The 19461-nt window shown below is 38.5% G+C and overlaps 1 protein-coding gene across 5 annotated transcripts in view; it reads right to left on the bottom strand.

The window, feature by feature from the left end:
• EML1 (EMAP like 1) overlaps positions 1–19461 on the bottom strand; it is a 123979-nt gene that overhangs the window by 51035 nt on the left and 53483 nt on the right. For all 5 annotated transcript variants that reach the window (XM_058025442.1, XM_058025440.1, XM_058025441.1 and 2 more), the window contains exon 2: positions 2006–2188. In XM_058025442.1, the coding sequence (XP_057881425.1) occupies positions 2006–2188 (183 nt within the window). The remainder of the gene's footprint in view (positions 1–2005; positions 2189–19461) is intronic.

The following is a 19461-nucleotide window of genomic DNA, read 5'->3' as shown; positions in this document are numbered from 1 at the left end:
AATTCATGTTTAATACATCTGTATCTTCCTAAATGATATAGCTGATGTACAGCAAAGTGAAAGTGCTTTACATAAACAGTCACAGCACTGATCTTCTCCAGAAAGTAGGTGGGTTTTGTTGGCAAATACCAGGACTCATTCTGGTAATTTGCAATGGAAGAGCAATTGACATCTGTAGTCCTCCATTTACCTTACTACAGTAAAAGTTCTAACACTGTAATTTCACACAGACATTAAGAACCAGGCATGCAATATATACATTAAAAAAACCTCCAAACCACACACACACAAAAATCCCACAAACAAACAAACAAATACCTATAAAACCAGCCATAAAAGACAAGGGGATAGGCTCACAGCAGCTTTTCTTCAATGTACATTGAACTATGGCTCTAATGGTCTGCCATGACCAAGAAAACTTCTCCTGATTTAGAGTTGAACTCTGCTTACAGAATACATGAAAATCTGGTTTGTATTTTGCTAAGTAAAGCCAGCAGGCATGAAGAACAGATTTGGTTACAACTCAGTAATAATTACTAGACTTTATTTCCTCCATGCATCAGATAATATCTATTTTACAGGCAACATGAAGCCTCTTAATCCCTTGTAAAACCAGATTTGATGGAACATTTTAACACAGTAGAGGCTATCTTTAGTAACATTTAACTTATCTGATATTTTAATTTTTTTCTCAATAAAAGAAAGACAAAATAAGAAGATTACAACAGAAAGAAAAGAGAACATGAAGACAAGATCTCAGATACTTAGTGCCTATTCCATCTGACAGCTAGCATGAGATACAACCAACTCATTATTTGGCTCTGTAATTCTGTCCCTTTCAGCTGTCCTCATCTCCTGACACAAAACTTTGTAATGAACATGACATCTCATGTTCAGTTCAGCAAATTAAGTAGTTCCTACCAAGTCTGTTAAATCAGTGACTAGAACTAAATATTTGTTGCAAGGTCACAAATATATAACAGAGATTAAAGGAAGTCCTAACTTTAAAGTGAGAAAATTATGAATCCATAAACATGTAGCATAATTCTCATGTAAAGTAAGGTTTTAATTAATATTAATATGTATCAGGATCCCCAAAAAAACCAACTTCCTAAGTTAGACAACAGAGAGCCTGTGAAGTCAGCACTTTCTTTTCACATCTAGGCTGCCACCACTCTTACTCCTAAGACCTAAAATACCTTGTGTGTTTCTCTAAACTGCACACAGGCAGCCTCACACACTCCAGTAAACCATGTTGCTTGGGTTCTACTAAACCTTTACCCCTGTGAAGTGCTCAGGTCCAGCTTTCCTGAATTGTGCTCAGAAAAACCATTCCTGCAGAGCAGGAGCCACAGGAGAACACACTGTGGCACGTGGACACAGCACAGAACTCTGCCAAGCAGTGACATCTGTCACATCTTATACTCACTGGCTCTGGCTCTGCTGCTCTGGAACATGGTCAGGTAACAAGCACAGCTCTGCCTTTCTTTTGTAGCTGAGCAGCTGGTGTTGTACCATCTCCTCAGTCATGTCAACTCTGTGCTAGCTTAGAGCTCTGTCTTATGTCTGCATGATCCACAGACACTGAAGACATTCTAAATTAAATTTTAATTACATTTTACTTAAGTTTAATTCATTTTTTACGATAATAAACCTTCAACCTATTAGGAGTTTCACCCACAGAAGACAATGTCTTCCATAAAGAGTTTATAAAATACCTTGATCAGAAGCAAGGAAGTGGTAGCAATGGTTAAATGTAGAACGTGGATTAAGCATTAAGAAAATGCAAATGCTTTGCTGTTTCATGTAAACTGTAGAAGGTTCACAGATTTAACCATCTGGATTTCTATGTGTTCCTTTTACCAGGTTGAATTTCAAATGTATTTTTTTAGAGTTTGATTTGTTGAATTTGAATATTTCAAGATCTAATGAACAACCTATTTTAATACATATGAAACACTCATTGAACTGCACTATCTATTTTACATCTGTCTGAAATGCAAACCTTTGGTAGGTCCTTTCTTGTTCTGCATGGCCTGCTGCTCCTCCGTGATATTCAAGCGTCGGACCACATCAGCAAGGGCAGATTTGAGCAGCTGGATGTCATCTTCCTGCATCTGCACACGCTGCTCCAGAGAGGCAATGCGATCTGTGACCTCCATGCTGCTCGCAGCAGAGGCACTGTCATCTAAACAAAGCAGCAGAAGAAAAAAAAGCATTATCAATAAAGGATAGACATCCAAAAATACCTTATTCAACTGGCTGCAGGTAAAAAAAAAGGCTTTTCTCACACCTGATGACTTCTTGAGGAAGAAAGAAAGTTTTTGAGTGACCAAAAGGAAGAGATGGAAATAAAAATAAATAAATAAAAGATACGCACTTAAGTAAGATGTTATGATGAGGTTGGCTCCAGGGCCAGTTGTTAATTGGGTTCCACTACCAATTATGTACATGTCAGAACTGCAGAGATCAATCATCACCCTTCACTGTCCTGCTCAACACAACATTCTGACACTGCTGGCCATTCACATAGAGAGCTACACATTTTCTGACATGCTACACACCCCTCCAGAGCTTTCTGTCTCATATAGGTCATAGAGACACTTTACAAATACAAAAGTAAGATAGGCTTACACTTTTTCAAGCTACCATACACAGGCTGAAGAATAGATACTGACCCAATCTGCTAACCCCTAGTTTATACCAGCAGCTTTGAGAACACTCCCTCTAACTGAAATAACAGCTTAAATAATTTCAGAATTACTCAGTAACTATACTCTAAGCCTGCAAATTATTAAAAGGGTCATTACTTTGATACAATTCACCCATTATTTAGAAGTAACCCATAGAAGCTTCAAGACTGCAAATCCATGATGAGGACTACACGTTCTTTCCACTCAAAACTAGTAATAAGAATATTTTTTCTAAATGAGCACTTTTGTTCCTATCACATAGAAACACTGTCTCTTTTTACAATATTAAGTTAGGAGAAATAAAAAGAAAGCAACATCAAAGACATCAAAGTCAGTATCAAATAGGGAAATAATGTGTAGTTTTTCAAGAGAATTGCAAAGATTTATTTAAAGTTTTTGAAACCTAAAAAAAAAGTTAGGTACTAACTTACTGGACAGTCTTAAGTAATGTTAGTCAAGGATCATAGCTTTCAGCTCATGATTTAATAAGTCATACTGTAGCAAAAATGGATATTCATGCTGCTATCTGCAAGCATAATTGACTTCTCCCTCATTCCCAATGCAAGCCTGTAGCCTTTATTTCTTCTGTTAAAGCTGAGCTCTCTTTGTGAAGAAGGTGGTATTTGTTTTCATTTCTTGTGTTCTTAATTTTCCTCTGTTCCAAACCAGAGTTTTCCACTTCTTTTGTAAAAGGGCGCAATGTGAAAGTTAAATGGTTTGTGTGAAATAATAACTCCACTTGAATTTTAAAACAAAGTTAAGTGCTTAAAAAAGGAAAACAACTGTTTCTGAGTACATCTAAAAGCACACCCAAAAATGCTAATGCATACAAACTTTTAATCATAAGCATCTAGGAAAAAATGGCATTAATTTATTTTTTTAAAATTTATTCATCTCCAAACCACTCCAATACAGACTGGTTTTGAAATCTGTTCATCAGATAATTTTGGCTTCCTCATCTCTCACACCCCTAATAGCTATCTGTGGTTATCAAAAGCTGAATTAGAAACAACTCAGAAACAATGTAACAATATTGACAGTCCATAAATTGCGACAGACTATTATAGTTTATAATGCTTGTTAATTCTGTTACAGGAGTTTCAGACCTTATTTAAAATATCACCATTAGGATATTATTAAGCTGAATATAGCAGCAATGTAACTATCTTGTTCTGAATGAACTAAATCAGAACTGAAGTTCCTGAAAAATATTAAAAAACTTTCCCCATAACAAAACTTTCCAAACTTTGGCCTAATCAGACTTCTGCTCAGCACAGGACTCTGTCCTGTAGCTGTTACAGGTAATTAGTCCCCAAACTCAGATTAGCAGCTATGCTGGCAGCAGTAAGAGCTGCCTGCAGAACTTAACCTTTCCTCTGCAAACAAAAGCCCCACGCTGCTCTAATGACTTTACACTTTAACTCAGCTGGAAATAACATGGATTAGCATACTGGACAATAGGCAACCAAATCAAAAGCTTGATTTAACCAATACAAGCCAAATTCAAACTTCAGCCATTCTGCCAAATTCAGTATCATCAGGAATAGTTTTCCTCTGAATTCAGTCAACAAGAAATAGCCAAATCCCAAGAACAGGGCAGTGAAGAAAACCCAGGGGAAAATCAGTTGGTGTTCAAATGATCTACTCTTGCTACAAAAGAAAACATCCTCATTGAAGTATCCATTTCACTAATTTTTAAGTGTGTAGAAACAGTAATTTTGCCCAGACATCAATCTTCAAGTGCTAAATCAGTGGCACTGGTTTATTTACAGCCCTGTAAGAAATCACTCCCACTAATAACTATTAAGATGTACAGTTCTCTCCCTTCTTCCCCCTTCCCCCATCTGTCACTGTGACTCTTCCCCTCCCACCCTCACTGACCAACAGGCCCCAGCAAACCCTTTCTTGAACACAACATCTGTATCTTCCACTATCATCATTCTTGTAGGGTCCTGGCAACATAACCCTCATCCTTGCTGCAACCTACAGCTTGTTTGGTTTTTATGGTGGGTACTTCACTGGGTGCAGTTCCCTTCCAAGGATGAAGAAAAAAATAAAATTTTAACGGCTTTCAGTAAGATTGCAGCTGGAGACACAGTGCTTATAGTCCAGTACCATTTCACTTTACCTCCTCTTTGCATGCATGTACAAGTAAGCTAGAAAAGAGACCCTGAATACAACAAAACTACATTTTATGAAGAATGCAAAGTTCAATTATAAAATAAGCACAACCTGTTTGTTATGCAAGTTGAGGGTGGAATGTTTTTGCCATTGAGATCATTACATCCCAGTATGTTGAGCAATAAAGTTGCACCTTCAACACAGCCAAATAAGTGAAATGGTACAGTATCAGAAGAGAAAAAAAACCCAACACTTAATGCTATAAACTAACAATACAACAATGAAAATGTCACTGCAGATATCACCTACTCTGTCCACACAAGCAAGAGTGGTATTGTTAGCCTAATTTGTGACCTGCCTCTGCACTGTATCATTCATCCTCACAGCAAAGGACATTTGCAAGGAATATTTTAGCACACATTTGTAATGAAATTTGGAAAGGCATATGAAGGAGACTGCAAATCCAGATAAATTGCTTTCAAGTATTAGATCTCCTTATCAGTCACTACCACCCCTTGCCCATGGATGGGCAGAAGAGACATCATACCACCTACATGGACAGCATCAATAGCACAACAGAATTAATCATTACCTTTTTGCATCAATGGGAAGAAAAAGGACTTTACAGTGAAATTTATGCAACATGTTTTTAGAAACCTGAGTCACTTTCTACAATGGTTATTTCTTTTCACCAATTTTAAGGCAAGTCTAAATCATTGCCTCAAACATGTAAATCATAGAATGGTTTTGGTGGGGAGGGACCTTAAAGATTCCTGCCCACCTGCAATAGGCAGGGAATTAATCTACATCTCATGAAATAAATGCCACCTACAATGTCCAAAATTGGATAAAACAACGAGGTATCAATTCAGATGCCTCATTTTTCATTGCAGTGGGCATTTGTGGTAAAACTTGGAAAAAAGAGTCATCTGTCATTTTTGCTTTGCTGAGATTCTGCAAGTTTCAAAGGGAAGGCAGCAAAAAAGGGGAATGTAATACATGCCTCTCTAAATTGTCCAACCAGCTAATCCATGATCTCATAGATTGGAAAGATTTCTTATGGCAAACTAAAAGACAATACTGAGTCAAATGATTAATCTGCTTCCAGAGTGTATTCCAGTTTTATAGCAATTTAGTACTTGAGCTTAGCCAAATGTGAAGAAATAGCTGAAGCAAAGCCAACAACAGGATGTGTACGCTGTTCACAAAAGTGATTTCAATACTATTTCATTGTATGTAGGCTAAAGCTAAATTACATACTTACACCATTAGTTAGAAGGAAGTCTATTAGATGCATACTATTTTCTATAGATTTCTTCTGTAGAAAAACTTAAACTTTCTGAAAAACCTAAATCTTACCTGTATGTTAATGTGTATGAAATAATTAAAATAGGACTTGGCATTCTCCCCCCTAGAAGAACTACTTTATTAAACATATTCCACCTTTGCACTATGCAGACATTAATTTTGAGGCTATCTTGTCCAGCTCAGACCACAGCAGTTGGCCATGCAGTGGAAATATTAGGTACTTATTCTCAAAAGACTGGCAAACAAATCTGAGTTTACTCAATCCACATGGCATATTTGGAGCACCAATTAACAAGATAAAACTGTACATGAAGTACTTCCAAAACTGATTGCAAATGTGGTTGCTAGACACTTTCTTTATAATACTTTTTACAAGTGGCATCTCTAAGTCTTTGCAGAGTTGTCCTTGTGTTTAGACACTCTGCAGGATGTCAGGAAAGAGAATCCAAGCCTTCTGAGGACAGCAAATGCCAGCAGTGGTCTTTGGCAAAAACTAAAGACAACCCACATGATGGAAAACATGGCAAGGGATGGCAGTGGAAAGGCAGCATCACCCAAACACAGAGCAGCTCTTCTTCTAGCATAAAGACATAGATTGTGCCAGCAAGCCTCAATTGAGCTCAACTGGCAGCTGAAAGATTTTCTGTCACTGAGAGATTTCATTAAGTGTATCACGTTCTGTACTTGTCCTGAAATCAGTTGGTACAAGTATTTACATTCCTTGGAAATAACTATGAACTTCAGGGCCACAACTACAGCCTTATGAAAATGTACATGGACAGAAAGGAATTTTCTACCTTCAGCATGCAGCTAACTCTATAGCAGAACATAGTAACTGCTGAGAAAGATATGCCATAAAAGGAGAGAGAAAGTTAAAACCAGTAGTTATGAAAAAATAAGCAAACAAAAGAAAAAAGCACAATCCTGCAGATTAGGAGATCCATAGCCTGAATTTGACTCAGTATACTAGCAAGCAATTAAGAACACTGAAGATCCTACACTTCCAGAAACATCTTTCCACCCATGAAGGCCCATGGCTTTTGCACTCCACTAACTGCAAAGCTGTCAGATGTGGCACATGTCACTCAGCATGTCACACGTTTGGCAAGTTCCCCTTCTCCTGCCCACATCACCACTGAGATCTCATGCAAGTAACTGAGATACTTCAGCAACTTCCTTCAAGCATCCTGGGAGTAGCACTACCACTAATTTTCAAATGACCTCTCTGCTTCACCTCTCCTGATACCATATGTTTAGCTTGACACTCTAAGAGAGCAGAAAAACATCTCTCTGTGGCAGGCCTCTCCTACACCTTCCAAATCCTGCCCTCCCTATTTGGTTCATTTCATGCATCTTTGAGTCTGGGTCACAGAAGTCAGGCAGACAAGCTATTGGATAGAAACAGTTGTTCTGAGTTGAAAGCAACAGAGAAAAAAAAAAAAAAAAAAAACAACTGGGAAGAGAGACAATCATCCAACTTTTCTCAGAATAAACACAAGCAATTCACTGTAGCACAGAAACAGGGGAATGCAGCCACAACATTGTTGGCAGGCTTTGAAGCAAGATTGGAAAGTACAAAGTATTCTCCTTGTATCAGTTTCTGTGGCATAATGTCAGTGGCCATTCCCAGGCCAGAGCCTCTGTGCAAGGGAACAATGGGAAAATAAACCAGCAGGTTTCGTTTCCTTTGACAACACCACGCCAGGCTCCTTTGTTTAAAAGATTAATGACAACAGTATTTCACAGACTAAATATCTTTCCTCTGCTCACTTTTCTAATGCAAAACACTGTACCATACCTGAAACACAGCAGCAGCCCTCCAGGCTTGTCTCCTGGGGACAATGACAACACATATGGGCAACAGCTTATCATAAAGTCTGGTACATACTAGACTGGTCTGCCAGATTAGAGCTTTCCACTGTGAGAAGCAAGTGGATTTAAAGCCCAAAATAATGTTATCCTATTTAATCTTGTTACTTTGTGTGGTAACAAGGGGAAAAAAACAGGCAGAATCTTTTAACTACAGGTAAAACTGTAAACATTGTTGCATTATGTGAAGTTTTGGAAATCAAAACTTGTTGCCAGCTGAAAGTCTAATTCTCTAACTGTATTTTGCTATAAATGCATATATAATAGGATAAAAGTATAAGCATCATATATACTTTTTGAGATGGAAAATTTGATGATGAGGAACAAGAAATCATATCTAATATTTAAACCAAATAGCTACAGGATCAATGCCATGCCTACCTGTAAGCTTATGTATGTATACACACATACCATTTTTGAACAGGTAGGACAACTTTTCAATTAATTCTTTATTGTAATGCATGTTCTTAAGATAAGAGTGATTAGCAATGTAAGGAGATGCCCTAGTTGGGTACAATCAGGTACATCTCACATTAAGTAATCTGAACAGCCCAGATTAGTTTTTCCATGTCCTCACACGATATGTCTGTGTAGGAGGAAATGGGAAGAAAACTCAGTCTCACACATTTGCCTAATGCCCTATTCTGGATGTGCTGGGAACCACAGTAGCAGTAAAGCATCATCTTATCAGAACAGATCACCTCTAAACCATTTTTATTAATAAAAAAGATAATTTTGTCAACTAGTATGGACTACAGATGGTTATATTTTTGAACGGTATTTTCCTCCTCTAATACAGCTAGCTATTGCAGCCCAGTACTTATAAGATCTTATTAGTGTATTTCCAAACACTCACTGAGGAATAACTTGTCCTTTTACAGTTTCACCACTAGAAACCTAAAGACAGGGAATATAATTTCCTAAAATTAGAGGCAGAATTTGAAAGGATAAATCCATAATAGCAATCATCACTCAGGGCCTCACAGCTGGGAGCACTGCATTCATTAACAAAATGGGAGAGAAGAAAATGATCTAACAGAACATTTTCAGAAAGCTCCTCGTGGCTAATTAGTTAGGAATCACTGCAGCAAAATTATAAGCACGTGCCCTTGACCTGCCTGTAGCTGTCAAGCTATAGCCAGCAGCTTACTGTCTTTTCCCAAGCAGATGGTAAATGAGCTTCTACTTGGAAATCAACCAGTTAAAAATTATCTTCCCCAACAGCACTTTAGAAGAAGATGGAAGAAATTTTTGACACATTAATAAATTAGAGGAATTTTACTCAGGAGAGGTCTATCAACATAAATGCTTTAACTGTTCAGAGCTACTGTGTTGGCTCTGTTGAACACAGAAGTCAATAGAAAATGTTTTAACCAATTATGATTCCTCCACATTATGCTGGGATCAGCCCACACCATTGAAAAAAACCCTTAAATGCCAGCAATGCAAACAGAAACCAGGAGGGTAAAGATGATATTGCATAGCATGATATGAATGCAAGGATAGAAGTGTGAAAAGGCAGGGACTCCATGGTACCCGCCTGGAGTTAAGAAACTGAAGATGCAGCCTAACAAGAACTTGCTAATGAAGGAACCAGTAGGGTAATTAAGGTATTAGGGCAGAATAGCTGGGCTGTGTTTTACCATCATATATCCTCAGTGCTGAGACCTGTATCAAGAGACCTGCCTCAATCTTATATTCTCAGTGATGTGCTGAGACCTGTACAAAGACCTGAAAACAAGAAAAGAGAAATAGATTGTGGAACACAGGAGAACATCTCCAAGGACTCTCCATCTCCATGCCACAGCTATGGCTCAACGTCCAAGTCCTCCATCAACAGCTAGGAAGGAATGAATGCAAATTCACCACATGATGTAAGGCAAAAAACTTCAGCCTTTGTTTAGCACTACTAGACAAAAAGAACCAATTCAGAAGAGATTTGCTTCTCCTAAACATACTTTAAACCACATGCAAATAGACATCACACATCAGTTCACAAAAACTTTCTCCTTGAAACTTTATAGTGTTTAATTCAATACCTTTTCACTGCTGTAAAAAACTGGATGTCTCAATTTCATTCTTCAACTATGCCATATGCATAAAAGCAGAAATATTTACTTTTACTTGCAGTGAGGAGAGATTCCAAGGCAAGAAAACTGACTTAAAACACCTTTTAAAAGTTACTGATGCTAGTCTGTGGTAACGCATTACAGGCCAATTTTTTTTTTCCTTCTTTGTTTTGTATTTAAGTTATTTTACAAAAGAAAAGTTGATTCACAGTCTCAATAAACCCTAAGATACATCAGCCAGTAGCTGATCTGCAGTTAAATGCAGCCTTTATGTTACATTAGAGACAGGACCATTTAAACACTTCAGACACTACTTAGGTCAGCATACATTTTGTGATTTTCCTAATTTCCATATTCAATATTAAAATGACAACTGATCCTCAAATTTACTTGGACCACTAGCTTTTTCCTTATATTTTTTAATATTTTCCGTTTAATGAAAATTATAATCTTACATATCTATGTTTATTTAAAAACAAATTGAAAACACTATTAAACTTTAGAAATACATAAGCAATTAAACACTTTTCCACTTAAGAAATTAGAAATTTATTAAGCTGAGACTGCATCAACAGCAAGTAATCCATAATTATCAATTTGAAATAGTTTATGTTTTATCTTATTTCATAAGTGTATCCTCTGAGAAACAAGAATTGGAAAATCTCAGCCTCTAATCAATGGCATTTATTTGTAAAATAAATACCACTCCCATTCTACATTTACATTTCTTAAAGGCTAATCAGCTTTATTAATTGCTTTCTGTAGAATCAAACTATACAAACAATACAAAGAGAATAAAACATTCCTCCTGCACCTGCAGAAGGGGCCATTGATGTCTAAAGCAGATTTATCACTTTCACAGACTCTGGCTACTTGCTCTCAGCTAATGGCTTTACTTTCAGCAGTGGTCTGACTTTTCTTTAGAACTCTGTGCCTCCTAAATATTTTAGTTTCTGAAATTAATGCAGTGTTAGGCTTCATTACAGGTTGTCACAAAGACAAATCACAATCTAAATATTTAAAGGAAAAATTATTTCAAATTTAGAAGACTATTAAAAGTCGTCTTTTAAAACCTGTCTTGTTCAGTACTGTCTCTAACAGGAATATAGAATTTTTTTCCTAGAATGGGCAGTTAATCTAGTGCACGTGAGAAGTACTTTAATTAACTAGTGATAGCCTTGCTTGGATGGCAGAGGCAAAAAAGCATCCAGAATGCCCAAAACTGAATGAAATTTTACCCACTGTCCATCCTCATCTTCAGTTAGGATTAAGTCTTCCCTTCATATAACTCAGGCGAATATAATACAATATAATAATATAATTATTAGTAATATACCTTCTTACTGTAAATTCTTCCCATTACATATTCCCACTCTCCAGCAAAAAATCTTTGCTGACATAAATGCAGAAAGAACAAACTGCCCTTGCCAAGGACTCAAACACGGCCAGAGATACCACACTTGATATAATATTTGATGTCCTGGCATTAACCAGGAAGATGACGACATTAAGGCTATTTAGGAGGAGGAAGAAAAAAACAGACCCTTTATTTGCTATTCTTAAATAAAAAATGAATTCAGCTTATTTCAGGAAACAGAGAAACACATATAATCCGAAAATTTATTTGGTTAAAAATGCGACTCCTCTAATTGCCATAAGAGACAATTCCATTAGAAGAAATTTTCCACTCTTTTTATTTATAATTGGGTTCTCTAGCATGAGATCATATTCTTATTTCACCACAACAGGGTGCACAGCATTGTCACAAATGTCACCCAGCTGCAGTGCCATTCCCAGCACACTGTGAAGTGTGGTCCTACCACCCTGTGAGAATGAAAAAGTTGTGTTCTAAGGCTTGCCCCATCCTCTGCAGCACTTGGCAATGCCACAGCATGCACAAATTTTTGAAAGAAATTCAGGCTTTCATGGAGGAGGAGACAGAGACAAACTATTTTGTATCTTTCATATTGAGTGAAAAAAGCTTAGAAATACACTTTGATCAATGAATGCAATACTGTCTCTCCCCAGAGCTACGGAGAGCCCTCAGTAAAAGTGACAGAGTCAGCAGATGTCTGGTCTGCCCTTGGCTGGGAACAAGCCTCAGGCCAAGGTCCAAGCTGAGCCTGGCTCATGACTGCTCCTCTCCTTCAAGGACTTTGTGGGACTGATTTCCTTCTGGCGGCAGTCAGTACTTCTCCCGTAAGAGTTTTCACTCCAGAGATTAGATGGATGACGGCTGTGCAGAGCAAATCCTTTCCCAAAAGCCATCTCCTAATAGCACTGTGCTGAAGGACTAGTGTGAACAAACCCTGCAGAAAGCCTGGCTGATAAAGGTCTTGGAGCCCTGTGATTATGGGAATCTGAGCTTCAGCCTTCATGATAAGGTGGAGCCTATCAGCAAAGACAAACCTTGAAGGCTAATACAGCCATTCAGCCTCAGGGCAAGAGCTCTCTTATGCTTTCTTAGCTCTGGATGTGGGTGGAACTCACATAAGTCAGACTTCTGTATGCAAGAGTACAGACACAAGTTAGGTCAAGTGCAAGCACTTGAACTAAATGAATTTAGTATTTTAAAGGCATTGTTTAACAATACAAACTTTATTTACAATTCAAGAAGGAACGTTTTTTAAAGTGATTCTGCACATAGATTCATGGTCTACAAGTATGTAAAGATTATTGCAGTGATAAGATTTGCCCAAAACAACATTCAGGTATAGTAAACTTCCCCAACACAGCACAGAGGAGTGATTTCTATGGGCAGTAAACTGAGCACCACACTGAACTTGAAAATCACTAGATTTACAAGAGATGGAAAAAAGTTGAAACTGGTTGGAAAACATTTCTCCCAAGTCCACTGAAGAGATAGTTCAGAAAACAATATCTGCTCACAGCACACAATTTTTTACATCAGCCAGGAGATGTCTTTTTCATCCTTCATTTTAGTACCAGACAGTCAAGATTAAAGCCTAGTACAGTACAGCTTCTTCACAAAAATACTTAGTTACATAAAAGCAACAAACTTAATACATAAGTTCATGCTAAGATACATAGATCTCCATGGGAGAGAAGTGATCAGCGACCTGAGTCAGTGACTCCTCACTCTCATTGGCCTTATTTGTAACAGTTTCCAAGTGTTGATTCTTCACCAAAAGCAAAAGTGTTCAGTATTTGCAAAGCCAAAAGGTGAAAAGAAAGGAAAAATGATCCAGTTGATCAGGAATCCTGTTACACTGAAGCCAACAAGCAACAGCTCTAGCAGTAAGTGCCACGAAGACAAAGGGGTCACAGTCAAGTAAATCTACCCACAGCTCTCTTTTTCTTCCTTTTAGATGGGAACAAGACAGCTTTGTAGGCCCAAGTAAAAATAACCAACGAAACAAGACCCAAAGCAAAGAAACAAACAAGTTGCTTCTCAAAAGATCCACACAAGAATAAACTCAAACCCAAATAGTTAACTGGAAACTACATTTTGAGAAGTCATTCACAGAGTGTGATAGTTCCTGCTTCCCTAATCATTAAAAAAAGAAAAAAATTTTTTCCTAATGTATTGCAAAGTAGTTCAATACCCTACTAGCTCCCCTTGCATGAAAAAGAGGCTTTTGAACTGGACATCAAGTTTGCTGGTTTCATATTTACTGAATTTCAAAATCACATTAAATACACTTATCAGATTTATCAGATGCCAGGAAAGTCTGTCTTCTGAAAGGATGAGGCCTAATTCCTACAAAATTATAAGGAATTATTAAATTATTTTTAAAAATCTTATAAAAATTAATAAAACAGTTTTGTTGTAAGCTTCATTATTCAGCCTTAGTTCATACATTTTCTTACTCCCCAGAGGTTACAAGGAAAGCTTAATAATTTTTCCAGAACTGCTAGAACTTTCTGTTTGCCATTTCATCCACAAAACAACCAACAACAAGGACAGTGCATTAGCATTCATAGATCTGTACCAGATTATTTTAAAAACCCCATTTTGTTTCATGGATACTTGCTTACAGAAGAAAAAGGCAAGTCCCAAAAATTTCAAAGCATTTCTTCACAAACTCTGCAGGAAGCTACCCTCTCATGGAGCAGGTTCTGCAGTCTTCTTCTCTTCAGCCTGCCCAGTGGTTGGTGGGGCACCAGAACAGAGTGCCCAGAGAAGCTCCAGATGCCCCATTATTAGAAATGTTCAAGGTCAGGCTGGATGGGACTTTGAGAAATCTGATCTAATGGAAGGCGTCCCTAAAATCACCAGTAAAATGTACCCAGCCCTAGCCCTGCAGCCCTCAGTCAGGGCTGTCCTGTGGGGATAAAGACTATCCAGTCAGGCATGGCAAAGGCTGGAGGACATTCAGCTGTGCTGCTGAGACCTGCACACAAAGCCTGATCAGCATCAGTGCTGTGAGAGATTACAGCACACTCAGCAGAAACATCTGCTATTTTGGCAGCTCCCATCTGATTTCTGAAGGACTTGCAGGCTGGCAAACAGGACAGAGCAGCAGTGGGGTGGGAAAAGGGTCCCCCCAACAGAGCTGAATCCTCCAGAACTCATCCTGACCTTCCCTCAGGAAATCAAAATGGTACTAAAAAATTACAAAGAAAATAATATCTAAAAACTGCCAGCACAGACCAGGCCCTCTCAATGCCTCTTGACTGCCCACAGACATGTCCCTGCACACAGGCAGCTGTTGCTGCTCCCTCCTTCAGGGAAGAGATTACCCCAAATCTCAAGTCAGCACATGCAGGGATACCTTCACATCTGAGCTGCACTCAGGAGTCGTGGTTCCAGGATACAGGGTGAGTGACCAGCACCAGCAGGTACTGGAGAGAGCTGGCAGCACTGCCAGGCTGGGAGCTCAGGGGGCTTCAGCAGGTGGGAGTGGGTCTCTGTTTGTTCTGGGAAAGAGCTGGGATCCACTGTGCAGGTGGAAAGTACAGAATCAGGCTCCCAGATGGCACAGGGCACAGAACATGGACACAGTCCAGTGCAAGAAGCCAGAAACATGGCAATAGGAGTGGGGCAGTTGCCTGAACCCAATTCTGCTGCCACCAGTACATTTGGCCTTCTGATGACACCCTGCCGAATTAAGCTGAAGATCCCCAAATCCCACAGGAATACTAAATGCCATGTATTGTCTTCTGCCTTATGTGTATCTCCCCATATTCAACTTTCCTGTGGACTAATCACAAAATTCATACACTATAGGTAGGTCAAGGCCCTGCTTTGTCTTCACTTCTTCTTCCCATTCCTCCTTCTCAATGCAAATTACAAAAATCACCCTCTCCTTTAGCTTTTTTCCTGCATCCTTGACACGTTGTAAAGGCAGTAAGGAGAATGTTCAGAATATACAGTACAAGAAAAAAGCTTATTATTCCTGAAAGTTAAATTGAAAGTGAATAAATAAGACACTTGGTAAGCCAATGCACACAGTTCTAAGATTATACCCAGAATATGCTGTATTAAGAACTTCTTAATGAGGCAAAGAGTTATTCAGAAAAAGAGTGCCAGTAGCTTTCCACAGCTTTCCTTGAATTATTTCAAATGGATACAATCCATTTTCACTTTAAAACCTCTGCTTTACACAACTGTTCAGAGGGCTTCATCTTCAGCACAACATTGCTTAAAGAGAAATGGATACAAACCTGCATATCATTCATATCTAATGCCTTGCCAACCCACACCTTCTTTTTACTATCTAATTATCATGTGCAAGCCTGTCAAAAGTGTCAAAAGCTTTTTTTTTTTAAGCTGCTACTTTTATCATGTGAAAGATGTCATCACTTTAACAACACTCATTTGTTTCCCAAGGTTTGTGCCTCCAAAAGGTCAGAAGAATTCCCTGGACCTCACTGCACTCTGCACCAGTCACCCTGGGAGGAGCCTTGAGGGACTGAGTTTATTTGACTGCTTCCCATTTCTACTCCCACAGCTGTGGAAGTGGGAATTCTGCTCATACAGATTGCACAATATGATAACTGACATTTAGTATGCAGTGCTCAAGCACAGCTTGCTAAAGGACAGGTAACATGGACTTGTAAGAACAACATGTCAATTTTTCCCCGTCATAACTGGAAAAGAAAAGGGAAGATTTCACAACTGTGCAAGTTGCTGACTTGTCAGCAGAGTTACAGAATTGCTGTTTGTAGCACAAAGTGACTTTAAATTTTTATATAGGTCTATCTATTCATGCAGCAGAAGAAAAGGTACTCCAATAAACTGCATGTAAAACCAGATAATTTACACTTCTTAAAACAACTTTTCTACAAAAAACTCTTACAACTACATTTACAGTAAACATAAAGCTTCCACAATGCACATTCTTTGCAGCACAGAAGAACACAGGCAGCTTGTTAAACTGAGCAATGCCTGCATGACACCAATTGTTTTAAAATCACTGTATGGATTTTAGCCACCATTAAATCTAGTAAACCTAGTTAATACAAACCAGTGCAGTGTCAGAAGTGCTCTGTGCCAGGAACAGCTGGAAACACCCAAACAGAAAGAGTTTCACCATGCCATAATCAAGATGTTTGAAATAGCTTTTCCCCCTCCCTGATGTATTGTCCTACTTCTTATTCTGTACAACAAGACACTTATTTTAAGGGAGCCAGACCGGAAAAGTTAGGGGTAGCCAGGAGAAGGTTGCCTGTATCTATTTCATTCTTGGGGAAGTACAGGAGCAGTGCTGAGACAGAGCCTTGCCCAGAAGGTGAAGGTGCTCACTCTTTGGGATAGATTGCCATGGACTTGGCAATTGTTTGCTCACTGAGCATGGGACTGGCAGACACTATGCAGAACCAGAATTACAAAGAATGAGAAACTTCTGCTGGGGTTTTTGCCCCCACCCAAATATCTCACTTTGCCTCTTCTGGTATTTGTCAGTGGTCCATTGGGCAACATCTATGATGTTGGGCTGGGCTGCAACATCTCCCTCTTGAATCTCTTGTTCCACTTAAATGGATTAACCAGTTCCTAATGCCAGATATTAAAACACTGACAAAATGCATGTGGCTTTCCACACCACTGATTTTAGCAATTGTTCTAAATGAAATCCAAACCACAAAAGAGACAATCTTAGCAATTCTGTAATTTTAGAGTCTTTACTAAAAATCAGCTGTTTCACTTCTGTTAAAATATCTGCATGATGGAAAGAAAGAAAGATGTCAAAACTTTATTATCCTTCTCCTTGCCTCCAGAGAGGCTTCAGCCAGGCAATAGCTACTTCAAAGCTTCACATCCCACATGCCTAGAGATTTGAACCAAGAGAAGCAACTGCCAAATTCAGGAGACAGTAAAAGGCTTAGATTTTGAGGGCTCCCTGAGGCTAAATATTTTTTTAAAATTAAAAACTCAAATATAACAACTAGAAAGGAGGAAAACCCCCAAAGTTACCCTCTCCTAGAACAATATGCACACAAATCTCTCATAACCTTCTGAGTCACAACTACCAAGGTTAATAACCCAGCACCAATGAAATGGTTTCTGGGCTTCACAAAATCCTACAGAGCCTTGCAGGAATCACTGGTGCTGCTTTAGGCCTTTTTAATCTTCTTGGAAACAATGAAGAATAAACAAACAAAAGAGTAAACTCTCTCTCAAGCACAAAATTTTTAATCCAGGCCTTCCTATATGGGACTGCCAAAGATGATTACTAGTTCCTGCAAGAGTATTTGTGTTTAAATTCCTCAATGCACAGAGATCCTGTGAATCTTCCTCTTCTCTTTGCAATGATTCTCCTGTAATCAAAAGAATGGCCAGATTTGGTTCTGAGAACTGTGCAGCGGCATCACACTGATGATGTTTGTTACTGATTAATTCTGGTTTTAGGGTATGTCTTTTGCTAAAAAAGTTATGGAATAATCTGATGAGCATGCCTCTGAAACAAGTATGTTCCCAATTAAAGTAATGTAAGAAAGAAGAGAATATTGTTGTTTTGATAGAAATTTTACTTCTATCTCAAAACTATAAAGGCAAATTCTAAGAAATACAAAGCTACAAATTTCCAAAGTGCAAGAAAAAAGGTAGGTGATATTCAACTAATAATTAAAATTTCAGTTTAAAAATATTGAGTACACCTGTGTGCCTGGGGCTAACTATGATACTTTTTTTAATTGAATGTGATGTCATATTCTGAAGAGCACATTAAAAGGATTACAAAAAAGATTGAGGTCCATCGTTTCCAAGGAGGGAAAAAACCAACAAAACACACACAGAGACACATGAAAAGCAATGACAAAACCAAAACATTCACCAAAGAAAGAGAGGAATCTCAACGGTAAAAAATTTATGTTCATTCACTCTGCTTAGAATGGGTAGGTGGACTGGAAATTAAATTTATGATGCATAGCTAATTTTCTACCTCTATGAACCTTAATTCAATCTTCAATCATATTTGTAGCAGTCAAAAAGTAGTTTCGCTCTTTATTACTCCTCAGCAGCTCCATGTCTCTCCCTTGTACTGCCTTATGCACTGTTTTAAAAGTTTGCCTACCACCACTATGCCTGGCACAAGACTGAAAAAAGGGGATCACTTCTACCTGCTACAATACACAACAGATGGGCAACACTTCTAACTTGGATTAATTTATTGATGCTGTGCAACACATGGTGCCACAAGCAGCTGCAATGACAAAAGCAAGGGTCCAGTTCCACAAGACACAATGGCCATTCTAGAAGCCCCCAGTCTGCCTGCAGCACCCATTTCTCCTACAATTTATCTTTTGCTGCCTCTGGAAACTGATTTAATTCTCCAACTTGGCAGAAAACTAACCCAGCAAAAGCAAAATCAAAATACCACACACAGATACTCCCTGGTTTTAATTTTTTTTTCTGTTAGGTTAGCATGTTAAACTAACTCCTGACAATTTAGTCCATCAAGTAGGTAAAACCACAGACAGCAAGTGAGGGAAGGGGAAATGAGACCTTCCTTCAGCAGCTGCACAGTGTGGTGTGGTTTATCAGCCCCAGGTGAAAATGGAAACGGGCAGTGGGGCAGGGACAACAGGTTTGCCCTCAAGATCAGAATCTACTTAACCTCTGTCTTCTGAATTTTACAGTGCTATCTTCCAGCTCCCACAGCTCTCCGGTTTATTAACCTTTACTCCCAAGGAACACTATACACCCTCTTATCACATAACATCTGAAGGACTGAGCCTGTCATCTTTAACATCCCTTTGTCTCCCCATCTATGTTACTTTCTATCCTTTCATTTCTTTGAAACAGTTGAAACATTATCACATAGTGTTACTCATCTTCAAAGTTAGAAAAATGATTGTATTTTTCTATGCATCAGAAACAAGGTACATTTTATTTTAAAAGGGCAGATGAAAGGAGAAAGAGTTCTTTTGATTCATCTTGGCCCTGTGGGAGAGTGGTAAGTGGTGGGTTGCCCTGCCATAGACTCCCCCTATTTAAA

This window comes from Melospiza georgiana, chromosome 6 (assembly GCF_028018845.1).
Source record: "Melospiza georgiana isolate bMelGeo1 chromosome 6, bMelGeo1.pri, whole genome shotgun sequence".
Classification (NCBI taxonomy): Eukaryota; Metazoa; Chordata; class Aves; order Passeriformes; family Passerellidae; genus Melospiza; species Melospiza georgiana.
The sequence above is the reverse complement of the archived record's forward strand: the minus strand, read 5'-3'. Positions and strand labels throughout refer to the sequence as shown.